General features: G+C 45.8%; 1 protein-coding gene and 1 long non-coding RNA gene across 9 annotated transcripts in view; one reads left to right on the top strand and one right to left on the bottom strand.

Moving 5' to 3' along the window:
- LOC118382543 (integrin alpha-11-like) overlaps positions 1-26,465 on the bottom strand; it is a 63,439-nt gene that overhangs the window by 21,063 nt on the left and 15,911 nt on the right. The window contains exons 9-11 of the mRNA XM_052511680.1: positions 20,921-21,065; positions 15,039-15,187; positions 3,345-3,488 (exon numbers count right to left, since the gene is read on the bottom strand). Coding sequence (XP_052367640.1) covers positions 3,345-3,488; positions 15,039-15,187; positions 20,921-21,065 — 438 coding nt within the window. The remainder of the gene's footprint in view (positions 1-3,344; positions 3,489-15,038; positions 15,188-20,920; positions 21,066-26,465) is intronic.
- Positions 16,451-19,278, top strand: LOC127926275 (uncharacterized). 8 transcript variants are annotated; one of them, XR_008123702.1, is made up of 6 exons: positions 16,451-16,865; positions 17,068-17,611; positions 17,679-17,812; positions 18,081-18,281; positions 18,684-18,750; positions 18,818-19,278. It is a non-coding gene; the product is annotated as an uncharacterized LOC127926275 (long non-coding RNA). The 8 variants fall into 8 exon arrangements; XR_008123704.1 differs by lacking the exon at positions 16,451-16,865 and having other exon boundaries at positions 16,915-17,611; positions 18,081-18,147; positions 18,215-18,281; XR_008123705.1 differs by lacking the exon at positions 16,451-16,865 and having other exon boundaries at positions 16,915-17,611; positions 18,215-18,281.

Raw genomic sequence — 26,465 nt, 5'->3', positions numbered from 1 at the left:
GTGGGTTAACTAACCCATCAAGGCTCTGGAACATCTGGTAGACTGTGTTGTACCAGTGGGTTAACTAACCCATCAAGGCTCTGGAACATCTGGTAGACTGTGTTGTACCAGTGGGTTAACTAACCCATCAAGGCTCTGGAAGGTCTGGTAGACTGTGTTGTACCAGTGGGTTAACTAACCCATCAAGGCTCTGGAACATCTGGTAGACTGTGTTGTACCAGTGGGTTAACTAACCCATCAAGGCTCTGGAACATCTGGTAGACTGTGTTATACCAGTGGGTTAACTAACCCATCAAGGCTCTGGAACATCTGGTAGACTGTGTTATACCAGTGGGTTAACTAACCCATCAAGGCTCTGGAACATCTGGTAGACTGTGTTGTACCAGTGGGTTAACTAACCCATCAAGGCTCTGGAACATCTGGTAGACTGTGTTGTACCAGTGGGTTAACTAACCCATCAAGGCTCTGGAACATCTGGTAGACTGTGTTGTACCAGTGGGTTAACTAACCCATCAAGGCTCTGGAAGGTCTGGTAGACTGTGTTGTACCAGTGGGTTAACTAACCCATCAAGGCTCTGGAAGGTCTGGTAGACTGTGTTGTACCAGTGGGTTAACTAACCCATCAAGGCTCTGGAACATCTGGAAGACTGTGTTGTACCAGTGGGTTAACTAACCCATCAAGGCTCTGGAAGGTCTGGTAGACTGTGTTGTACCAGTGGGTTAACTAACCCATCAAGGCTCTGGAAGGTCTGGTAGACTGTGTTGTACCAGTGGGTTAACTAACCCATCAAGGCTCTGGAAGGTCTGGTAGACTGTGTTGTACCAGTGGGTTAACTAACCCATCAAGGCTCTGGAAGGTCTGGTAGACTGTGTTGTACCAGTGGGTTAACTAACCCATCAAGGCTCTGGAACATCTGGTAGACTGTGTTGTACCAGTGGGTTAACTAACCCATCAAGACTCTGGAAGGTCTGGTAGACTGTGTTGTACCAGTGGGTTAACTAACCCATCAAGGCTCTGGAAGGTCTGGTAGACTGTGTTGTACCAGTGGGTTAACTAACCCATCAAGGCTCTGGAAGGTCTGGTAGACTGTGTTGTACCAGTGGGTTAACTAACCCATCAAGGCTCTGGAAGATCTGGTAGACTGTGTTGTACCAGTGGGTTAACTAACCCATCAAGACTCTGGAAGGTCTGGTAGACTGTGTTGTACCAGTGGGTTAACTAACCCATCAAGGCTCTGGAAGGTCTGGTAGACTGTGTTGTACCAGTGGGTTAACTAACCCATCAAGACTCTGGAAGGTCTGGTAGACTGTGTTGTACCAGTGGGTTAACTAACCCATCAAGGCTCTGGAAGGTCTGGTAGACTGTGTTGTACCAGTGGGTTAACTAACCCATCAAGACTCTGGAAGGTCTGGTAGACTGTGTTGTACCAGTGGGTTAACTAACCCATCAAGGCTCTGGAACGTCTGGTAGACTGTGTTGTACCAGTGGGTTAACTAACCCATCAATACTCTGGAAGGTCTGGTAGACTGTGTTGTACCAGTGGGTTAACTAACCCATCAAGGCTCTGGAAGATCTGGTAGACTGTGTTGTACCAGTGGGTTAACTAACCCATCAAGACTCTGGAAGGTCTGGTAGACTGTGTTGTACCAGTGGGTTAACTAACCCATCAAGGCTCTGGAACGTCTGGTAGACTGTGTTGTACCAGTGGGTTAACTAACCCATCAAGGCTCTGGAAGGTCTGGTAGACTGTGTTGTACCAGTGGGTTAACTAACCCATCAAGGCTCTGGAAGGTCTGGTAGACTGTGTTGTACCAGTGGGTTAACTAACCCATCAAGGCTCTGGAAGGTCTGGTAGACTGTGTTGTACCAGTGGGTTAACTAACCCATCAAGGCTCTGGAAGGTCTGGTAGACTGTGTTGTACCAGTGGGTTAACTAACCCATCAAGACTCTGGAAGGTCTGGTAGACTGTGTTGTACCAGTGGGTTAACTAACCCATCAAGGCTCTGGAAGGTCTGGTAGACTGTGTTGTACCAGTGGGTTAACTAACCCATCAAGGCTCTGGAAGGTCTGGTAGACTGTGTTGTACCAGTGGGTTAACTAACCCATCAAGGCTCTGGAAGGTCTGGTAGACTGTGTTGTACCAGTGGGTTAACTAACCCATCAAGGCTCTGGAAGGTCTGGTAGACTGTGTTGTACCAGTGGGTTAACTAACCCAAAGGCTCTGGAACCAGTGGGTTAACTAACCCATCAAGGCTCTGGAAGGTCTGGTAGACTGTGTTGTACCAGTGGGTTAACTAACCCATCAAGGCTCTGGAAGGTCTGGTAGACTGTGTTGTACCAGTGGGTTAACTAACCCATCAAGACTCTGGAAGGTCTGGTAGACTGTGTTGTACCAGTGGGTTAACTAACCCATCAAGGCTCTGGAACGTCTGGTAGACTGTGTTGTACCAGTGGGTTAACTAACCCATCAAGGCTCTGGAACGTCTGGTAGACTGTGTTGTACCAGTGGGTTAACTAACCCATCAAGGCTCTGGAATGGTCTGACTTTGTTGTACCAGTGGGTTAACTAACCCATCAAGACTCTGGAAGGTCTGGTCTGATGTGTTGTAAGTGGGTTAACTAACCCATCAAGGCTCTGGAACGTCTAGTAGACTGTGTTGTACCAGTGGGTTAACTAACCCATCAAGGCTCTGGAACATCTGTAGACTGTGTTATACCAGTGGGTTAACTGGCTCTGGAACTCTGGTAGACTGTGTTGTACCAGTGGGTTAACTAACCCATCAAGACTCTGGAAGGTCTGGTAGACTGTGTTGTACCAGTGGGTTAACTAACCCATCAAGGCTCTGGAAGGTCTGGTAGACTGTGTTGTACCAGTGGGTTAACTAACCCATCAAGGCTCTGGAAGGTCTGGTAGACTGTGTTGTACCAGTGGGTTAACTAACCCATCAAGGCTCTGGAACGTCTGGTAGACTGTGTTGTACCAGTGGGTTAACTAACCCATCAAGACTCTGGAAGGTCTGGTCTGATGTGTTGTAATGTAAATACAATGCACTGGGATAGTTTGTCTCTATGTGATCTGGTCGAGGTGTTTCGTATTCTGTGCTGACCTGGTTTTAATTGTGTTTGGTAGCGGGACCTGGGGAGTGTGTGTAAGTGAATGTGTGTGCACACGAGTGTGACGTGTGTGTGTGAGCATTCGTACATCTGTGAGTGTGTGTGTGAGTGCGTGTGTGCGTGTGTGTGTGTGTGTGTGTGTGTGTGTGTGTGTGTGTGTGTGTGTGTGTGTGTGTGCGTGTGTGTGTGTGTGTGCGTGTGCGTGTGTGTGTGTGCATGCCCACCCACCAGCTCAGTCACTCTGTAGATGTACACCTTGCCCTTCTCCCAGCCTCCACTGAAGAACATGGGAGCTGCCACCAGTAGGTTGTCTGTTACTCCGTCACCATCTATATCCACCGGGGAGATCTCACTCCCATAGTACGACCCGATCTGAAATATAACCACACATCCAGACCATCAGCACCCTGGATCAACAACATTTATTTAGCTGACACTTTTATCCAGAGTTAACACATAGTGTTTCATACTCAGTAGATGTGGCCCATGTGGGAATCGAACCCATTACTCCAGCTGGCAAATCAGCCTCTAAAAGCACCATGCTAACCAACTGAGATCATTAAGATCCCCACAATCACACGTCCTTCACCACGTCCTTCACCACATCCTTCACCACATCATTAAAACCCCCCAGCAAACGTCATTAGCATTCATTAGCATAGCATTCCAGTCATCATCATCGTTCAGGTAACAGACCCAGATGTTTCCATGTAGAGGCTAGTTGGCTCTGCAAAACAACCCAGCCTTTTATCAACCAGACCTGGGTTCAGATACCATTTGAACTTTTCAAATACGTTTAACGTTTTCTTCAGCCTATCTGGACTGCCAATGATTTACACTTTGGAACTATTCCGTTCGTTCCATTGCATCAGGCGAGCTCAGTCAAGCCCAGCTATAGTCTTTGTAATGATGTCAAATAGTATTTGAACCCAGGCCTGTTCCTCTCAATGAGTGTTGTTATGGATCTCTCTGCCTCTTCTGTCTGTAGTATCCTCTTAGCTGGTGTTGTTATGGATCTCTCTGTCTGTAGTATCCTCTTAGCTGGTGTTGTTATGGATCTCTCTGTCTGTAGTATCCTCTTAGCTGGTGTTGTTATAGATCTCTAACTGTAGTATCCTCTTAGCTGGTGTTGTTATGGATCTCTCTGTCTGTAGTATCCTCTTAGCTGGTGTTGTTATAGATTTCTCTGTCTGTAGTATCCTCTTAGCTGGTGTTGTTATAGATTTCTCTGTCTGTAGTATCCTCTTAGCTGGTGTTGTTATGGATCTCTCTGTCTGTAGTATCCTCTTAGCTGGTGTTGTTATGGATCTCTCTGTCTGTAGTATCCTCTTAGCTGGTGTTGTTATGGATCTCTAACTGTAGTATCCTCTTAGCTGGTGTTGTTATAGATCTCTCTGTCTGTAGTATCCTCTTAGCTGGTGTTGTTATGGATTTCTCTGTCTGTAGTATCCTCTTAGCTGGTGTTGTTATGGATCTCTCTGTCTGTAGTATCCTCTTAGCTGGTGTTGTTATGGATCTCTAACTGTAGTATCCTCTTAGCTGGTGTTGTTATGGATCTCTGTCTGTAGTATCCTCTTAGCTGGTGTTGTTATGGATCTCTCTGTCTGTAGTATCCTCTTAGCTGGTGTTGTTATGGATCTCTCTGTCTGTAGTATCCTCTTAGCTGGTGTTGTTATGGATCTCTCTGTCTGTAGTATCCTCTTAGCTGGTGTTGTTATGGATCTCTCTGTCTGTAGTATCCTCTTAGCTGGTGTTGTTATGGATCTCTCTGTCTGTAGTATCCTCTTAGCTGGTGTTGTTATGGATCTCTCTGTCTGTAGTATCCTCTTAGCTGGTGTTGTTATGGATCTCTAACTGTAGTATCCTCTTAGCTGGTGTTGTTATAGATCTCTCTGTCTGTAGTATCCTCTTAGCTGGTGTTGTTATGGATCTCTCTGTCTGTAGTATCCTCTTAGCTGGTGTTGTTATGGATCTCTCTGTCTGTAGTATCCTCTTAGCTGGTGTTGTTATGGATCTCTAACTGTAGTATCCTCTTAGCTGGTGTTGTTATGGATCTCTAACTGTAGTATCCTCTTAGCTGGTGTTGTTATAGATCTCTCTGTCTGTAGTATCCTCTTAGCTGGTGTTGTTATGGATCTCTCTGTCTGTAGTATCCTCTTAGCTGGTGTTGTTATGGATCTCTCTGTCTGTAGTATCCTCTTAGCTGGTGTTGTTATGGATCTCTAACTGTAGTATCCTCTTAGCTGGTGTTGTTATGGATCTCTGTCTGTAGTATCCTCTTAGCTGGTGTTGTTATGGATCTCTCTGTCTGTAGTATCCTCTTAGCTGGTGTTGTTATGGATCTCTCTGTCTGTAGTATCCTCTTAGCTGGTGTTGTTATGGATCTCTCTGTCTGTAGTAGCCTCTTAGCTGGTGTTGTTATGGATCTCTCTGTCTGTAGTATCCTCTTAGCTGGTGTTGTTATGGATCTCTCTGTCTGTAGTATCCTCTTAGCTGGTGTTGTTATGGATCTCTCTGTCTGTAGTATCCTCTTAGCTGGTGTTGTTATGGATCTCTAACTGTAGTATCCTCTTAGCTGGTGTTGTTATAGATCTCTCTGTCTGTAGTATCCTCTTAGCTGGTGTTGTTATGGATTTCTCTGTCTGTAGTATCCTCTTAGCTGGTGTTGTTATGGATCTCTCTGTCTGTAGTATCCTCTTAGCTGGTGTTGTTATGGATCTCTAACTGTAGTATCCTCTTAGCTGGTGTTGTTATGGATCTCTGTCTGTAGTATCCTCTTAGCTGGTGTTGTTATGGATCTCTCTGTCTGTAGTATCCTCTTAGCTGGTGTTGTTATGGATCTCTCTGTCTGTAGTATCCTCTTAGCTGGTGTTGTTATGGATCTCTCTGTCTGTAGTAGCCTCTTAGCTGGTGTTGTTATGGATCTCTCTGTCTGTAGTATCCTCTTAGCTGGTGTTGTTATGGATTTCTCTGTCTGTAGTATCCTCTTAGCTGGTGTTGTTATGGATCTCTAACTGTAGTATCCTCTTAGCTGGTGTTGTTATGGATTTCTCTGTCTGTAGTATCCTCTTAGCTGGTGTTGTTATGGATCTCTCTGTCTGTAGTATCCTCTTAGCTGGTGTTGTTATGGATCTCTCTGTCTGTAGTAGCCTCTTAGCTGGTGTTGTTATGGATCTCTCTGTCTGTAGTATCCTCTTAGCTGGTGTTGTTATGGATCTCTCTGTCTGTAGTATCCTCTTAACTGGTGTTGTTATGGATTTCTCTGTCTGTAGTATCCTCTTAGCTGGTGTTGTTATGGATCTCTAACTGTAGTATCCTCTTAGCTGGTGTTGTTATGGATCTCTCTGTCTGTAGTATCCTCTTAGCTGGTGTTGTTATGGATCTCTCTGTCTGTAGTATCCTCTTAGCTGGTGTTGTTATAGATCTCTCTGTCTGTAGTATCCTCTTAGCTGGTGTTGTTATGGATCTCTCTGTCTGTAGTATCCTCTTAGCTGGTGTTGTTATGGATCTCTCTGTCTGTAGTATCCTCTTAGCTGGTGTTGTTATGGATCTCTCTGTCTGTAGTAGCCTCTTAGCTGGTGTTGTTATGGATCTCTCTGTCTGTAGTATCCTCTTAGCTGGTGTTGTTATGGATTTCTCTGTCTGTAGTATCCTCTTAGCTGGTGTTGTTATGGATCTCTAACTGTAGTATCCTCTTAGCTGGTGTTGTTATGGATCTCTCTGTCTGTAGTATCCTCTTAACTGGTGTTGTTATGGATCTCTCTGTCTGTAGTATCCTCTTAGCTGGTGTTGTTATGGATCTCTCTGTCTGTAGTATCCTCTTAGCTGGTGTTGTTATGGATCTCTCTGTCTGTAGTATCCTCTTAGCTGGTGTTGTTATAGATCTCTCTGTCTGTAGTATCCTCTTAGCTGGTGTTGTTATGGATCTCTCTGTCTGTAGTATCCTCTTAGCTGGTGTTGTTATGGATCTCTCTGTCTGTAGTATCCTCTTAACTGGTGTTGTTATGGATCTCTAACTGTAGTATCCTCTTAGCTGGTGTTGTTATGGATCTCTCTGTCTGTAGTATCCTCTTAGCTGGTGTTGTTATGGATCTCTCTGTCTGTAGTATCCTCTTAACTGGTGTTGTTATGGATCTCTAACTGTAGTATCCTCTTAGCTGGTGTTGTTATGGATCTCTCTGTCTGTAGTATCCTCTTAGCTGGTGTTGTTATGGATCTCTCTGTCTGTAGTATCCTCTTAGCTGGTGTTGTTATGGATCTTTAACTGTAGTATTCTCTTAGCTGGTGTTGTTATAGATCTCTCTGTCTGTAGTATCCTCTTAGCTGGTGTTGTTATAGATCTCTAACTGTAGTATCCTCTTAGCTGGTGTTGTTATGGATCTCTAACTGTAGTATCCTCTTAGCTGGTGTTGTTATGGATCTCTAACTGTAGTATCCTCTTAGCTGGTGTTGTTATGGATCTCTAACTGTAGTATCCTCTTAGCTGGTGTTGTTATAGATCTCTCTGTCTGTAGTATCCTCTTAGCTGGTGTTGTTATAGATCTCTCTGTCTGTAGTATCCTCTTAGCTGGTGTTGTTATGGATCTCTCTGTCTGTAGTATCCTCTTAGCTGGTGTTGTTTTGGATCTCTCTGTCTGTAGTATCCTCTTAGCTGGTGTTGATATGGATCTCTCTGTCTGTAGTATCCTCTTAGCTGGTGTTGTTATGGATCTCTAACTGTAGTATCCTCTTAGCTGGTGTTGTTATGGATCTCTAACTGTAGTATCCTCTTAGCTGGTGTTGTTATGGATCTCTAACTGTAGTATCCTCTTAGCTGGTGTTGTTATGGATCTCTAACTGTAGTATCCTCTTAGCTGGTGTTGTTATAGATCTCTCTGTCTGTAGTATCCTCTTAGCTGGTGTTGTTATAGATCTCTCTGTCTGTAGTATCCTCTTAGCTGGTGTTGTTATGGATCTCTCTGTCTGTAGTATCCTCTTAGCTGGTGTTGTTTTGGATCTCTCTGTCTGTAGTATCCTCTTAGCTGGTGTTGATATGGATCTCTCTGTCTGTAGTATCCTCTTAGCTGGTGTTGTTATGGATCTCTATCTGTAGTATCCTCTTAGCTGGTGTTGTTATGGATCTCTAACTGTAGTATCCTCTTAGCTGGTGTTGTTATGGATCTCTAACTGTAGTATCCTCTTAGCTGGTGTTGTTATGGATCTCTAACTGTAGTATCCTCTTAGCTGGTGTTGTTATAGATCTCTCTGTCTGTAGTATCCTCTTAGCTGGTGTTGTTATAGATCTCTCTGTCTGTAGTATCCTCTTAGCTGGTGTTGTTATGGATCTCTCTGTCTGTAGTATCCTCTTAGCTGGTGTTGTTATGGATCTCTCTGTCTGTAGTATCCTCTTAGCTGGTGTTGTTATGGATCTCTCTGTCTGTAGTATCCTCTTAGCTGGTGTTGTTATGGATCTCTAACTGTAGTATCCTCTTAGCTGGTGTTGTTATGGATCTCTAACTGTAGTATCCTCTTAGCTGGTGTTGTTATGGATCTCTAACTGTAGTATCCTCTTAGCTGGTGTTGTTATGGATCTCTAACTGTAGTATCCTCTTAGCTGGTGTTGTTATGGATCTCTAACTGTAGTATCCTCTTAGCTGGTGTTGTTATGGATCTCTAACTGTAGTATCCTCTTAGCTGGTGTTGTTATAGATCTCTCTGTCTGTAGTATCCTCTTAGCTGGTGTTGTTATGGATCTCTCTGTCTGTAGTATCCTCTTAGCTGGTGTTGTTATGGATCTCTGTCTGTAGTATCATCTTAGCTGGTGTTGTTATGGATCTCTCTGTCTGTAGTATCCTCTTAGCTGGTGTTGTTATGGATCTCTAACTGTAGTATCCTCTTAGCTGGTGTTGTTATGGATCTCTGTCTGTAGTATCCTCTTAGCTGGTGTTGTTATGGATCTCTCTGTCTGTAGTATCCTCTTAGCTGGTGTTGTTATGGATCTCTAACTGTAGTATCCTCTTAGCTGGTGTTGTTATGGATCTCTAACTGTAGTATCCTCTTAGCTGGTGTTGTTATAGATCTCTCTGTCTGTAGTATCCTCTTAGCTGGTGTTGTTATGGATTTCTCTGTCTGTAGTATCCTCTTAGCTGGTGTTGTTATGGATCTCTCTGTCTGTAGTATCCTCTTAGCTGGTGTTGTTATGGATCTCTAACTGTAGTATCCTCTTAGCTGGTGTTGTTATGGATCTCTGTCTGTAGTATCCTCTTAGCTGGTGTTGTTATGGATCTCTCTGTCTGTAGTATCCTCTTAGCTGGTGTTGTTATGGATCTCTCTGTCTGTAGTATCCTCTTAGCTGGTGTTGTTATGGATCTCTCTGTCTGTAGTAGCCTCTTAGCTGGTGTTGTTATGGATCTCTCTGTCTGTAGTATCCTCTTAGCTGGTGTTGTTATGGATCTCTCTGTCTGTAGTATCCTCTTAGCTGGTGTTGTTATGGATCTCTCTGTCTGTAGTATCCTCTTAGCTGGTGTTGTTATGGATCTCTAACTGTAGTATCCTCTTAGCTGGTGTTGTTATGGATCTTTAACTGTAGTATTCTCTTAGCTGGTGTTGTTATAGATCTCTCTGTCTGTAGTATCCTCTTAGCTGGTGTTGTTATAGATCTCTAACTGTAGTATCCTCTTAGCTGGTGTTGTTATGGATCTCTAACTGTAGTATCCTCTTAGCTGGTGTTGTTATGGATCTCTAACTGTAGTATCCTCTTAGCTGGTGTTGTTATGGATCTCTAACTGTAGTATCCTCTTAGCTGGTGTTGTTATAGATCTCTCTGTCTGTAGTATCCTCTTAGCTGGTGTTGTTATAGATCTCTCTGTCTGTAGTATCCTCTTAGCTGGTGTTGTTATGGATCTCTCTGTCTGTAGTATCCTCTTAGCTGGTGTTGTTTTGGATCTCTCTGTCTGTAGTATCCTCTTAGCTGGTGTTGATATGGATCTCTCTGTCTGTAGCATCCTCTTAGCTGGTGTTGTTATGGATCTCTAACTGTAGTATCCTCTTAGCTGGTGTTGTTATGGATCTCTAACTGTAGTATCCTCTTAGCTGGTGTTGTTATGGATCTCTAACTGTAGTATCCTCTTAGCTGGTGTTGTTATGGATCTCTAACTGTAGTATCCTCTTAGCTGGTGTTGTTATGGATCTCTAACTGTAGTATCCTCTTAGCTGGTGTTGTTATGGATCTCTAACTGTAGTATCCTCTTAGCTGGTGTTGTTATAGATCTCTCTGTCTGTAGTATCCTCTTAGCTGGTGTTGTTATGGATCTCTCTGTCTGTAGTATCCTCTTAGCTGGTGTTGTTATGGATCTCTCTGTCTGTAGTATCATCTTAGCTGGTGTTGTTATGGATCTCTCTGTCTGTAGTATCCTCTTAGCTGGTGTTGTTATGGATCTCTAACTGTAGTATCCTCTTAGCTGGTGTTGTTATGGATCTCTGTCTGTAGTATCCTCTTAGCTGGTGTTGTTATGGATCTCTCTGTCTGTAGTATCCTCTTAGCTGGTGTTGTTATGGATCTCTAACTGTAGTATCCTCTTAGCTGGTGTTGTTATGGATCTCTCTGTCTGTAGTATCCTCTTAGCTGGTGTTGTTATAGATCTCTCTGTCTGTAGTATCCTCTTAGCTGGTGTTGTTATGGATTTCTCTGTCTGTAGTATCCTCTTAGCTGGTGTTGTTATGGATCTCTCTGTCTGTAGTATCCTCTTAGCTGGTGTTGTTATGGATCTCTAACTGTAGTATCCTCTTAGCTGGTGTTGTTATGGATCTCTGTCTGTAGTATCCTCTTAGCTGGTGTTGTTATGGATCTCTCTGTCTGTAGTATCCTCTTAGCTGGTGTTGTTATGGATCTCTCTGTCTGTAGTATCCTCTTAGCTGGTGTTGTTATGGATCTCTAACTGTAGTATCCTCTTAGCTGGTGTTGTTATAGATCTCTCTGTCTGTAGTATCCTCTTAGCTGGTGTTGTTATGGATTTCTCTGTCTGTAGTATCCTCTTAGCTGGTGTTGTTATGGATCTCTCTGTCTGTAGTATCCTCTTAGCTGGTGTTGTTATGGATCTCTAACTGTAGTATCCTCTTAGCTGGTGTTGTTATGGATCTCTGTCTGTAGTATCCTCTTAGCTGGTGTTGTTATGGATCTCTCTGTCTGTAGTATCCTCTTAGCTGGTGTTGTTATGGATCTCTCTGTCTGTAGTATCCTCTTAGCTGGTGTTGTTATGGATCTCTCTGTCTGTAGTAGCCTCTTAGCTGGTGTTGTTATGGATCTCTCTGTCTGTAGTATCCTCTTAACTGGTGTTGTTATGGATTTCTCTGTCTGTAGTATCCTCTTAGCTGGTGTTGTTATGGATCTCTAACTGTAGTATCCTCTTAGCTGGTGTTGTTATGGATTTCTCTGTCTGTAGTATCCTCTTAGCTGGTGTTGTTATGGATCTCTCTGTCTGTAGTATCCTCTTAGCTGGTGTTGTTATGGATCTCTCTGTCTGTAGTAGCCTCTTAGCTGGTGTTGTTATGGATCTCTCTGTCTGTAGTAGCCTCTTAGCTGGTGTTGTTATGGATCTCTCTGTCTGTAGTATCCTCTTAACTGGTGTTGTTATGGATTTCTCTGTCTGTAGTATCCTCTTAGCTGGTGTTGTTATGGATCTCTAACTGTAGTATCCTCTTAGCTGGTGTTGTTATGGATCTCTCTGTCTGTAGTATCCTCTTAACTGGTGTTGTTATGGATCTCTCTGTCTGTAGTATCCTCTTAGCTGGTGTTGTTATAGATCTCTCTGTCTGTAGTATCCTCTTAGCTGGTGTTGTTATGGATCTCTCTGTCTGTAGTATCCTCTTAGCTGGTGTTGTTATAGATCTCTCTGTCTGTAGTATCCTCTTAGCTGGTGTTGTTATGGATCTCTCTGTCTGTAGTATCCTCTTAGCTGGTGTTGTTATGGATCTCTCTGTCTGTAGTATCCTCTTAACTGGTGTTGTTATGGATCTCTAACTGTAGTATCCTCTTAGCTGGTGTTGTTATGGATCTCTCTGTCTGTAGTATCCTCTTAGCTGGTGTTGTTATGGATCTCTCTGTCTGTAGTATCCTCTTAACTGGTGTTGTTATGGATCTCTAACTGTAGTATCCTCTTAGCTGGTGTTGTTATGGATCTCTAACTGTAGTAGCCTCTTAGCTGGTGTTGTTATGGATCTCTAACTGTAGTATCCTCTTAGCTGGTGTTGTTTTGGATCTCTCTGTCTGTAGTATCCTCTTAGCTGGTGTTGTTATGGATCTCTGTCTGTAGTATCCTCTTAGCTGGTGTTGTTATGGATCTCTCTGTCTGTAGTATCCTCTTAGCTGGTGTTGTTATGGATCTCTCTGTCTGTAGTATCATCTTAGCTGGTGTTGTTATGGATCTCTCTGTCTGTAGTATCCTCTTAGCTGGTGTTGTTATGGATCTCTAACTGTAGTATCCTCTTAGCTGGTGTTGTTATGGATCTCTGTCTGTAGTATCCTCTTAGCTGGTGTTGTTATGGATCTCTCTGTCTGTAGTATCCTCTTAGCTGGTGTTGTTATGGATCTCTCTGTCTGTAGTATCCTCTTAGCTGGTGTTGTTATGGATCTCTAACTGTAGTATCCTCTTAGCTGGTGTTGTTATGGATCTCTGTCTGTAGTATCCTCTTAGCTGGTGTTGTTATAGATCTCTAACTGTAGTATCCTCTTAGCTGGTGTTGTTATGGATCTCTAACTGTAGTATCCTCTTAGCTGGTGTTGTTATGGATCTCTAACTGTAGTATCCTCTTAGCTGGTGTTGTTATAGATCTCTAACTGTAGTATCCTCTTAGCTGGTGTTGTTATAGATCTCTAACTGTAGTATCCTCTTAGCTGGTGTTGTTATAGATCTCTAACTGTAGTATCCTCTTAGCTGGTGTTGTTATGGATCTCTAACTGTAGTATCCTCTTAGCTGGTGTTGTTATGGATCTGTAACTGTAGTATCCTCTTAGCTGGTGTTGTTATGGATCTCTGTCTGTAGTATCCTCTTAGCTGGTGTTGTTATAGATCTCTAACTGTAGTATCCTCTTAGCTGGTGTTGTTATAGATCTCTAACTGTAGTATCCTCTTAGCTGGTGTTGTTATGGATCTCTAACTGTAGTATCCTCTTAGCTGGTGTTGTTATGGATCTGTAACTGTAGTATCCTCTTAGCTGGTGTTGTTATGGATCTCTGTCTGTAGTATCCTCTTAGCTGGTGTTGTTATAGATCTCTAACTGTAGTATCCTCTTAGCTGGTGTTGTTATGGATCTCTCTGTCTGTAGTATCCTCTTAGCTGGTGTTGTTATGGATCTCTAACTGTAGTATCCTCTTAGCTGGTGTTGTTATGGATCTCTAACTGTAGTATCCTCTTAGCTGGTGTTGTTATAGATCTCTAACTGTAGTATCCTCTTAGCTGGTGTTGTTATGGATCTCTGTCTGTAGTATCCTCTTAGCTGGTGTTGTTATAGATCTCTAACTGTAGTATCCTCTTAGCTGGTGTTGTTATGGATCTCTCTGTCTGTAGTATCCTCTTAGCTGGTGTTGTTATGGATCTCTAACTGTAGTATCCTCTTAGCTGGTGTTGTTATGGATCTCTAACTGTAGTATCCTCTTAGCTGGTGTTGTTATGGATCTCTAACTGTAGTATCCTCTTAGCTGGTGTTGTTATGGATCTGTAACTGTAGTATCCTCTTAGCTGGTGTTGTTATGGATCTCTGTCTGTAGTATCCTCTTAGCTGGTGTTGTTATAGATCTCTAACTGTAGTATCCTCTTAGCTGGTGTTGTTATGGATCTCTCTGTCTGTAGTATCCTCTTAGCTGGTGTTGTTATGGATCTCTAACTGTAGTATCCTCTTAGCTGGTGTTGTTATGGATCTCTGTCTGTAGTATCCTCTTAGCTGGTGTTGTTATAGATCTCTAACTGTAGTATCCTCTTAGCTGGTGTTGTTATGGATTTCTCTGTCTGTAGTATCCTCTTAGCTGGTGTTGTTATGGATCTCTAACTGTAGTATCCTCTTAGCTGGTGTTGTTATAGATCTCTAACTGTAGTATCCTCTTAGCTGGTGTTGTTATGGATCTCTAACTGTAGTATCCTCTTAGCTGGTGTTGTTATGGATCTCTCTAACTGTAGTATCCTCTTAGCTGGTGTTGTTATGGATCTCTAACTGTAGTATCCTCTTAGCTGGTGTTGTTATGGATCTCTAACTGTAGTATCCTCTTAGCTGGTGTTGTTTTGGATCTCTCTGTCTGTAGTATCCTCTTAGCTGGTGTTGTTATGGATCTCTGTCTGTAGTATCCTCTTAGCTGGTGTTGTTATGGATCTCTGTCTGTAGTATCCTCTTAGCTGGTGTTGTTATGGATCTGTAACTGTAGTATCCTCTTAGCTGGTGTTGTTTACTGTAGCTGGAAGCTTAAGCTTGTTTTTCTATTTATATTCACAATGTAGATGGAATGTGTTTTGAATGAAGGGGGACAGGGATGGGAAACACATGGGATCTGTGTAATGTTGTTGGCTACATGGGGGCGTGGGAAGGCTGTCTAGACTCCATAGCGCAGACTATCATGGATGCTGTGCCTTGGCTGGGTTGCCAGATTGACAAAAGGACTGGAAAGACTACTGCCATGGTGGACTCAGATGGTGATGGGAGAACCAGATTGAGAAGGGTGGGGTCCATGAGCAGAAGGGACTATCGGGGTCTTGTATGATCTTCATATGTCTTTTAAAGAGAGACTGATGCCAGTGTAAGTGTGTGTTATACCACTATGTAACTGTTCAGTTTATGGTTGGAGTTTAGGACTTGGGTTGTGGCTCAGGTTAGTGTTGTGTCAATCAAATAGGTGTTAGACATGTCTTAGGGCCCCAGTTAAAAAGAGAGTTTGGGAAGCACAGTTGTTGAGTCTACCTGTTGTCCTTTGAGGGAGTGCAGGATGGTGAGGTTACCAGTGTTCTTCAGGGTGAAGATGATGACCTTGCCAGTATGGTTGAACCGCGGTGCCCCTGCCACGTACAGCCGACCGTTCCTGGCCGACACCACCGATGTTACTGTGTAACCTGGACACACACACACACACACACACACACACACACACACACACACACACACACACACACACACACACACACACACACACACACACACACACACACACACACACACACACACACACACACACACACACACACACACACACACACACACACACACACACACACACACACACACACACACACACACACACACACACACACAGCCTTGTTGAGTCCAGTTGATTCAATCATTCATGACTGAAACCCAGAGTATTCACTAAACCCAGTGGTAGAGGATTGTCATTGCTAACAGCCTAATGTTCTCCTGTCTGTCACAGCTTCACTTTGTGTTGACCTCCTATGTTCACCTTGGATTTCCCAGTTGTCTTGAACAACAGTTGTCTTCCACAGCTTCTTTCCCCCTGGAGCACAAAGCCTGTTCCTCATATAATATCTGGAAGGAATGTCAGCTAGTTGTTACGGTGTGTGGTGTAACTCTCTCTTCTCTGCACAACATCACCATCAAATGGGCCATTAAAGGCATACCAGTGTGTGTGTGTGTTCACCATAGGCTGCTGTCATTCCTCTGGTTGGGTTGTATGAACTGCATGAGCCAGACCTGATTTATAAAATGCAACTATCCTATCAGCTTCGTTTAGAAACAGAGTTCAATGGCCTGCATTGAACCACGTTGACTCACTAGGGTGAAGCCAAGTCTCTCTCTCTCTCTCTCTCTCTCTCTCTCTCTCTCTCTCTCTCTCTCTCTCTCTCTCTCTCTCTCTCTCTCTCTCTCTCTCTCTCTCTCTCTCTGTCTCTCTCTCTCTCTGTCTCTCTCTCTCTCTCTCTCTCTCTCTCTCTGTCTCGCTCTCGCTCTCTGTCTCTCACTCTTTGTCTCTCGTTCTCTCTGTCTCTCTCTGTCTATCTGTCTCTCGTTCTCTCTGTCTCTCTGTCTGTTAACTTTGCTATATTGGCATGACGTAACAATGTACATATTGCCAAAGCTTATTTTGGATATTTACAAAATGAAACAAATGAGAATCCAAATGGTCAACGGGACAACATTAACAACATTAACCAAGGGTCAAAATAACCAACACATTGAACAATAACAATAAGCATAGAGGACATGTGCAGGTTGGTTGGTCTGTCAAACCTTGAAGGGTTTCAAATTTGGGGAAATGACACACTCTAATTGTTTTATATTTTTCCCATTTTGTCAGGAAATGCAGCTCCGTCTCAGGTTCTGCTGTTGTACACTGGTTGCACAGCCTTTCCTCTACGGGAGCCAAGTTTTCCTGTGTCTACCCTTCTCAATGGCAAGGCTGTGCTCACTGAGCCTGTACTTTGTCAAGGTTTTTCTAAGGTGTTGATCAGTAACCATTTGGTTTATTCTGATTGTTTGGACGTTCTGGTCCTGAGGCTTCAGTGTGTTAGTAGAACAGGTTTGTGAACTCTGCCCCAGGACCAGCTGGATGAGGGGACTGAGGCTTCAGTGTGTTGGTAGAACAGGTTTGTGAACTCAGCCCCTGGACCAGCTGGATGAGGGGACTGAGGCTTCAGTGTGTTAGTAGAACAGGTTTGTGAACTCAGCCCCTGGACCAGCTGGATGAGGGGACTGAGGCTTCAGTGTGTTAGTAGAACAGGTTTGTGAACTCAGCCCCTGGACCAGCTGGATGAGGGGACTGAGGCTTCAGTGTGTTAGGTAGAACAGGTTTGTGAACTCAGCCCCTGGACCAGCTGGATGAGGGGATTGAGGCTTCAGTGTGTTAGTAGAACAGGTTTGTGAACTCAGCCCCAGGACCAGCTGGATGAGGGGACTGAGGCTTCAGTGTGTTAGTAGAACAGGTTTGTGAACTCAGCCCCAGGACCAGCTGGATGAGGGGACTGAGGCTTCAGTGTGTTAGTAGAACAGGTTTGTGAACTCAGCCCCTGGACCAGCTGGATGAGGGGACTGAGGCTTCAGTGTGTTAGTAGAACAGGTTTGTGAACTCAGCCCCAGGACCAGCTGGATGAGGGGACTGAGGCTTCAGTGTGTTAGTAGAACAGGTTTGTGAACTCAGCCCCAGGACCAGCTGGATGAGGGGACTGAGGCTTCAGTGTGTTAGTAGAACAGGTTTGTGAACTCAGCCCCTGGACCAGCTGGATGAGGGGACTGAGGCTTCAGTGTGTTAGTAGAACAGGTTTGTGAACTCAGCCCCTGGACCAGCTGGATGAGGGGACTGAGGCTTCAGTGTGTTAGTAGAACAGGTTTGTGAACTCAGCCCCTGGACCAGCTGGATGAGGGGACTGAGGCTTCAGTGTGTTAGTAGAACAGGTTTGTGAACTCAGCCCCTGGACCAGCTGGATGAGGGGACTGAGGCTTCAGTGTGTTAGTAGAACAGGTTTGTGAACTCAGCCCCTGGACCAGCTGGATGAGGGGACTGAGGCTTCAGTGTGTTAGTAGAACAGGTTTGTGAACTCAGCCCCAGGACCAGCTGGATGAGGGGACTGAGGCTTCAGTGTGTTAGTAGAACAGGTTTGTGAACTCAGCCCCTGGACCAGCTGGATGAGGGGACTGAGGCTTCAGTGTGTTAGTAGAACAGGTTTGTGAACTCAGCCCCTGGACCAGCTGGATGAGGGGACTGAGGCTTCAGTGTGTTAGTAGAACAGGTTTGTGAACTCAGCCCCAGGACCAGCTGGATGAGGGGACTGAGGCTTCAGTGTGTTAGTAGAACAGGTTTGTGAACTCAGCCCCAGGACCAGCTGGATGAGGGGACTGAGGCTTCAGTGTGTTAGTAGAACAGGTTTGTGAACTCAGCCCCAGGACCAGCTGGATGAGGGGACTGAGGCTTCAGTGTGTTAGTAGAACAGGTTTGTGAACTCAGCCCCAGGACCAGCTGGATGAGGGGACTGAGGCTTCAGTGTGTTAGTAGAACAGGTTTGTGAACTCAGCCCCTGGACCAGCTGGATGAGGGGACTGAGGCTTCAGTGTGTTAGTAGAACAGGTTTGTGAACTCAGCCCCAGGACCAGCTGGATGAGGGGACTGAGGCTTCAGTGTGTTAGTAGAACAGGTTTGTGAACTCAGCCCCTGGACCAGCTGGATGAGGGGACTGAGGCTTCAGTGTGTTAGTAGAACAGGTTTGTGAACTCAGCCCCAGGACCAGCTGGATGAGGGGACTGAGGCTTCAGTGTGTTAGTAGAACAGGTTTGTGAACTCAGCCCCAGGACCAGCTGGATGAGGGGACTGAGGCTTCAGTGTGTTAGTAGAACAGGTTTGTGAACTCAGCCCCAGGACCAGCTGGATGAGGGGACTGAGGCTTCAGTGTGTTAGTAGAACAGGTTTGTGAACTCAGCCCCAGGACCAGCTGGATGAGGGGACTGAGGCTTCAGTGTGTTAGTAGAACAGGTTTGTGAACTCAGCCCCAGGACCAGCTGGATGAGGGGACTGAGGCTTCAGTGTGTTAGTAGAACAGGTTTGTGAACTCAGCCCCAGGACCAGCTGGATGAGGGGACTGAGGCTTCAGTGTGTTAGTAGAACAGGTTTGTGAACTCAGCCCCTGGACCAGCTGGATGAGGGGACTGAGGCTTCAGTGTGTTAGTAGAACAGGTTTGTGAACTCAGCCCCAGGACCAGCTGGATGAGGGGACTGAGGCTTCAGTGTGTTAGTAGAACAGGTTTGTGAACTCAGCCCCAGGACCAGCTGGATGATGTGACTCTTTTCTTTGCTCAGCTCTTGGCATTGCAGGGCTTGGTAATGATATGAGGGGGTCACTGTATTTTAGATGTTTCCAAAACTGAATTGCTTTTTAAAAAGTTTATATTAGTAGTGGATATTGGCCTAATTCTGCCCTGCATGCATTGTTTGTAGTTTTCCTCTGGACATGTAGGAGAATCTTACAGAACTCTGCATGCAGGGTTTCAATGGGGTGTTTGTCCCATTTGATGAAATCTTGTTTTGCAAGTGGACCCCACACCTCGCTGCCATAAAGTGGACCCCACACCTCGCTGCCATAAAGTGGACCCCACACCTCGCTGCCATAAAGTGGACCCCACACCTCGCTGCCATAAAGTGGACCCCACACCTCGCTGCCATAAAGTGGACCCCACACCTCGCTGCCATAAAGTGGACCCCACACCTCGCTGCCATAAAGTGGACCCCCCACCTCGCTGCCATAAAGTGGACCCCACACCTCGCCCCACACCTGCCATAAAGTGGACCCCACACCTCGCTGCCATAAAGTGGACCCCACACCTCGCTGCCATAAAGTGGACCCCACACCTCGCTGCCATAAAGTGGACCCCACACCTCGCTGCCATAAAGTGGACCCCACACCTCGCTGCCATAAAGTGGACCCCACACCTCACTGCCATAAAGTGGACCCCACACCTCACTGCCATAAAGTGGACCCCAGTGGGACCCCACACCTCGCTGCCATAAAGTGGACCCCACACCTCGCTGCCATAAAGTGGACCCCACACCTCGCTGCCATAAAGTGGACCCCACACCTCGCTGCCATAAAGTGGACCCCACACCTCGCTGCCATAAAGTGGACCCCACACCTCGCTGCCATAAAGTGGACCCCACACCTCGCTGCCATAAAGTGGACCCCACACCTCGCTGCCATAAAGTGGACCCCACACCTCGCTGCCATAAAGTGGACCCCACACCTCGCTGCCATAAAGTGGACCCCACACCTCGCTGCCATAAAGTGGACCCCACACCTCACTGCCATAAAGTGGACCCCACACCTCGCTGCCATAAAGTGGACCCCACACCTCGCTGCCATAAAGTGGACCTCACACCTCACTGCCATAAAGTGGACCCCACACCTCGCTGCCATAAAGTGGACCCCACACCTCGCTGCCATAAAGTGGACCCCACACCTCGCTGCCATAAAGTGGACCCCACACCTCGCTGCCATAAAGTGGACCCCACACCTCGCTGCCATAAAGTGGACCCCACACCTCGCTGCCATAAAGTGGACCCCACACCTCGCTGCCATAAAGTGGACCCCACACCTCGCTGCCATAAAGTGGACCCCACACCTCGCTGCCATAAAGTGGACCCCACACCTCGCTGCCATAAAGTGCAATTGGTTCAATGACATATTGAATTTAGTTTTAGCCAGATTTGAAAAGGCATTTCAATTTGAATTGGCTTTTTAATGGCGTAGAATGGCCTGCGTGCTTTCTCTCTCAGTTCATTCACTGACTCATTAAGGTGTCTAGTTGAGCTTATTTTTAAACCTAAGTAATTGTAGTGTGTGCAGTACTCAAAATATTTTGTACCAATTGAGAACTTTGGTCTAATTCCCTGAGATCTCTCTCGCTCTCTGTCTCTCTCTCTCACTCTCCCTCCCTCTCTCGTATGAGGACAGTAATCCTTTCTGTGTCTGTCTGCATCTCTCCCTTCTCCCTCTTCTCTCTATCTCCTTCTTCTCTCTGTCTTCCTCCTCCCTCTTTCCCCACCCCTCTGTCAGTGAGCATGTCCAGACCCATACCTCTGCCCTATATTCCTAATGAGGCTGGAATGGCTTCCGTGGGCAGGCATGCAGGCCAGCCAGCAGCTGATGAGAAAAGCAGAGGGCCTTATAGGCAGGAGGAGTGGTGGTAGGGTGGAGTGGGACGGGGTGGGATGAGGGGAAGTTGGATGGGGTGCAGTGGGAAGCGGTGGAGCAGTAGAGTGGTTTATAGAGAGGGCTGCAGCGAGGCCTGTCCCTCTACCCAAACCAAACCCCTCTGTGACCAATCCTTTAGATGGTCAATTCCTCCCTCACCTAGGTAGGCCCCGTGGTTCTTCAGCTCCTCTGGGAATTCCTGTGAGTAGGAGGACTTGGGTGGAACCACCTTCCCCTGTCGGGTCTCCTTCAGGACGGCTCCATTCCAGTCGTAGGCCCCCGGTGCCCCCACCAGGATCCCATCCTTTAGGGACAGACAGGAGACAGGCACTTAGTGTGAACATTAAAACATATTGTAACATTGTGTGTGTGTGTGTGTGTGTTTGCGCTAGTGATTGTATTGCCATTGGTTCAGCAGGCAATGATGGTAAAATGGAGAAGGTGATGAGTACACAGGATGATGATGATGGTGATGATGATAAATAAATCCTTTCTTTCTAAATCAAATCATCCTTCCTCATCCTTCCTCTTCCTCCCAGGCTATAATCCCCAGCCTCCCTCCATTCCCCAGCCTCCCCGAGTCCCCAGCCTCCCTCCAGTCCCCAGATTCCCTCCAGTCCCCAGCCTCCCTCCAGTCCCCAGACTCCCTCCAGTCCCCAGCCTCCCTCCAGTCCCCAGCCTCCTCCAGTCCCCAGCCTCCTCCAGTCCCCAGCCTCCCTCCAGTCCCCAGACTCCCTCCAGTCACCAGCCTCCCTCCAGTCCCCAGACTCCCTCCAGTCCCCAGCCTCCCTCCAGTCCCCAGCCTCCCTCCAGTCCCCAGCCTCCCTCCAGTCCCCAGCCTCCCTCCAGTCCCCAGCCTCCCTCCAGTCCCCAGCCTCCCTCCAGTCCCCAGACTCCAGCAAGGATATATTTGCAGAAAATAGTTTGATGACCGTTCACTCGTTCTGCCAAGAACAGCTTAATAAACAATAAATCAGTCAAAACATAAGTCTGCCCACATTCATGATATTTTCCTTCGTTCTCCTCCCAAATTGATTTAAAAGCCATTGGAGACATTTGAGAGGATAATAAGTAAAGCTTGCATGGGTCCTCTAAATGAATAAAGTGTTGGACAAACGTTCTCTCTCACACAAACACGTGTTCCATCACCTGTATGCACCACACAAACACGTGTTCCATCACTTGTATGCACCACACAAACACGTGTTCCATCACCTGTATGCACCAAACACACACGTGTTCCATCACCTGTATGCACCACACAAACACGTGTTCCATCACCTGTATGCACCACACAAACACGGTTCCATCACCTGTATGCACCACACACACACACGTGTTCCATCACCTGTATGCACCACACACACACGTGTTCCATCACCTGTATGCACCACACACACACACGTGTTCCATCACCTGTATGCACCACACACACACGTGTTCCATCACCTGTATGCACCACACACAAACACGTGTTCCATCACCTGTATGCACCACACACACACGTGTTCCATCACCTGTATGCACCACACACACACGTGTTCCATCACCTGTATGCACCACACACACACACGTGTTCCATCACCTGTATGCACCACACACACACGTGTTCCATCACCTGTATGCACCACACACAAACACGTGTTCCATCACCTGTATGCACCACACACACACGTGTTCCATCACCTGTATGCACCACACACACACGTGTTCCATCGCCTGTATGCACCACACACACACACGTGTTCCATCACCTGTATGCACCACACACAAACACGTGTTCCATCACCTGTATGCACCACACACAAACACATGTTCCATCACCTGTATGCACCACACAGACACGTGTTCCATCACCTGTATGCACCACACAAACACGTGTTCCATCACCTGTATGCACCACACAAACACGTGTTCCATCACCTGTATGCACCACACAAACACGTGTTCCATCACCTGTATGCACCACACAAAGTAATAGGAAAGAATGTTGATGAGAAACGTTACAGGTTCTTCATTATAATATGTTTAGTAGGGGCTATTTTGGGTCTGTGTCATCAAAAAGGACAAAACACTGTTACCAGTAACCAACCAGTAACCACAAGCATGGGAGAAGAAGATGGCATATGGGCTGGCGGTGGACATTTGTTAATCCTACGCTGAAAACATGTCATTTTTATAATGACAGAGTTCCCCCGAGGCTAATCTAGTCCCTCCTATGCCACGCATAATATGCAGACGGAACATTTTCCAAAGGTTAACTACCAGTTAGCATACGACAGATGGAACATTTTCCAAAGGTTAGCTACCAGTTAGCATACGACTGACGGAACATTTTCCAAAGGTTAGCTACCAGTTAGCATACGACAGACAGAACATTTTCCAAAGGTTAGCTACCAGTTAGCATACGACAGACAGAACATTTTCCAAAGGTTAGCTACCAGTTAGCATACGACAGACAGAACATTTTCCAAAGGTTAGCTACCAGTTAGCATACGACAGACTGAACATTTTCCAAAGGTTAGCTACCAGTTAGCATACGACAGACAGAACACTCTTGGACTACTTCTCGACCACTTCCTGGGACATGGAAACGTCTAGGTCGCTGAGCGACTGATTCACAGACTGACCCTACGTCAGCTTTTGACAGCTGTGTGGTGCTAGACTCTGTGGGTATCTGTTTTGGTGGTGGTGCACACTGTTTCCATGGTGATGTAGCCCCAAATAGTCCCCACTATACACCCTTATTCAGGCTTGTTGAGATCTGAATATATGCAATAAAGACTACCTGAAACATGTCCATTCTCATCGTCCAACCTGCGGCCATTTGCACACACAACTGGGTGTGAAACAATGCCTTATATCTGGGAATCCCTTTTCAACATTATTACTCTGAGTTGGAGGAAGCCATAAACAAACAGATCTCTGGCTAACTGGACTGAACTGGTCTGAGTATGTAGGACTTCAGCAGAATCAAGCTGGCACACTCCACATTCAACAAAACCATCTGGTCTTTTGGGACACTTTTTCTCCTTTATTAAGGCTCCCGAAGTCTTTCCAATAAGTTATCCTACTCTCAACACTCGGGTTGCGTTGGTTGAGAAAGTGCTATCCCTGGAATCCAGCCTTCTGGAGTATGGAATGTCCAGCCATCCCAGTCAACCAGCTGCAGTTTCACTATTTATTGTTTTAAGAAAAAGGGATATATTTATTGTTCCCTCGTCAGGTTGTGCTTCAACTATGGCGTTGAACTGGAAAATCAAAGCTATTGCATCAGCAAACCTGAATCTGGGATGCAGATGGAGAGAGTAAAAAGAAAGACAACAAATGAAGACTGGTACATGAGGGAGGATGGTGATGAAGCTACAGTAGAAAACAGGAAGACTGGTACATAGGGGAGGATGGTGATGAAGCTACAGTAGAACACAGGAAGACTGGTACATGAGGGAGGATGGTGATGAAGCTACAGTAGAAAACAGGAAGACTGGTACATGAGGGAGGATGGTGATGAAGCTCCAGTAGAAAACAGGAAGACTCGTACATGAGGGAGGATGGTGATGAAGCTACAGTAGAAAACAGGAAGACTGGTACATAGGGGAGGATGGTGATGAAGCTACAGTAGAAAACAGGAAGACTGGTACATGAGGGAGGATGGTGATGAAGCTACAGTAGAAAACAGGAAGACTGGTACATGAGGGAGGATGGTGATGAAGCTACAGTAGAAAACAGGAAGACTGGTACATGAGGGAGGATGGTGATGAAGCTACAGTAGAAAACAGGAAGACTGGTACATGAGGGAGGATGGTGATGAAGCTACAGTAGAAAACAGGAAGACTGGTACATAGGGGAGGATGGTGATGAGGCTACAGTAGAAAACAGGAAGACTTGTACATAGGGGAGAATGGTGATGAAGCTACAGTAGAAAACAGGAAGACTCGTACATGAGGGAGGATGGTGATGAAGCTCCAGTAGAAAACAGGAAGACTGGTACATAGGGGAGGATGGTGATGAGGCTACAGTAGAAAACAGGAAGACTGGTACATGAGGGAGGATGGTGATGAGGCTACAGTAGAAAACAGGAAGACTGGTACATGAGGGAGGATGGTGATGAAGCTACAGTAGAAAACAGGAAGACTGGTACATAGGGGAGGATGGTGATGAAGCTACAGTAGAAAACAGGAAGACTGGTACATGAGGGAGGATGGTGATGAAGCTACAGTAGAAAACAGGAAGACTGGTACATGAGGGAGGATGGTGATGAAGCTACAGTAGAAAACAGGAAGACTGGTACATGAGGGAGGATGGTGATGAAGCTACAGTAGAAAACAGGAAGACTGGTACATAGGGGAGGATGGTGATGAAGCTACAGTAGAAAACAGGAAGACTGGTACATGAGGGAGGATGGTGATGAAGCTACAGTAGAAAACAGGAAGACTGGTACATAGGGGAGGATGGTGATGAAGCTACAGTAGAAAACAGGAAGACTGGTACATGAGGGAGGATGGTGATGAAGCTACAGTAGAAAACAGGAAGACTGGTACATGAGGGAGGATGGTGATGAAGCTACAGTAGAAAACAGGAAGACTGGTACATGAGGGAGGATGGTGATGAAGCTACAGTAGAAAACAGGAAGACTGGTACATAGGGGAGGATGGTGATGAAGCTACAGTAGAAAACAGGAAGACTGGTACATAGGGGAGGATGGTGATGAAGCTACAGTAGAAAACAGGAAGACTGGTACATGAGGGAGGATGGTGATGAAGCTACAGTAGAAAACAGGAAGACTGGTACATAGGGGAGGATGGTGATGAAGCTACAGTAGAAAACAGGAAGACTGGTACATAGGGGAGGATGGTGATGAAGCTACAGTAGAAAACAGGAAGACTGGTACATGAGGGAGGATGGTGATGAAGCTACAGTAGAAAACAGGAAGACTGGTACATGAGGGAGGATGGTGATGGAAAACAGGAAGACTGGTACATAGGGGAGGATGGTGATGAAGCTACAGTAGAAAACAGGAAGACTGGTACATAGGGGAGGATGGTGATGAAGCTACAGTAGAAAACAGGAAGACTGGTACATGAGGGAGGATGGTGATGAAGCTACAGTAGAAAACAGGAAGACTGGTACATGAGGGAGGATGGTGATGAAGCTACAGTAGAAAACAGGAAGACTGGTACATAGGGGAGGATGGTGATGAAGCTACAGTAGAAAACAGGAAGACTGGTACATAGGGGAGGATGGTGATGAAGCTACAGTAGAAAACAGAAAACAGGAAGACTGGTGATGAAGCTACAGTAGAAAACAGGAAGATGGTACATGAGGGAGGATGGTGATGAAGCTACAGTAGAAAACAGGAAGACTGGTACATGAGGGAGGATGGTGATGAAGCTACAGTAGAACACAGGAAGACTGGTACATGAGGGAGGATGGTGATGAGGCTACAGTAGAAAACAGGAAGACTGGTACATGAGGGAGGATGGTGATGAAGCTACAGTAGAAAGCAGGAAGACTGGTACATGAGGGAGGATGGTGATGAGGCTACAGTAGAAAACAGGAAGACTGGTACATGAGGGAGGATGGTGATGAAGCTACAGTAGAAAGCAGGAAGACTGGTACATGAGGGAGGATGGTGATGAGGCTACAGTAGAAAACAGGAAGACTGGTACATGAGGGAGGATGGTGATGAAGCTACAGTAGAAAA

The sequence above is a fragment of the Oncorhynchus keta genome, unplaced genomic scaffold (genome assembly GCF_023373465.1).
Source record: "Oncorhynchus keta strain PuntledgeMale-10-30-2019 unplaced genomic scaffold, Oket_V2 Un_contig_7302_pilon_pilon, whole genome shotgun sequence".
In the NCBI taxonomy this organism is placed as follows: Eukaryota; Metazoa; Chordata; class Actinopteri; order Salmoniformes; family Salmonidae; genus Oncorhynchus; species Oncorhynchus keta.
Note: the sequence above shows the minus strand (reverse complement) of the source record. Positions and strands in the feature narration are given on the sequence as shown.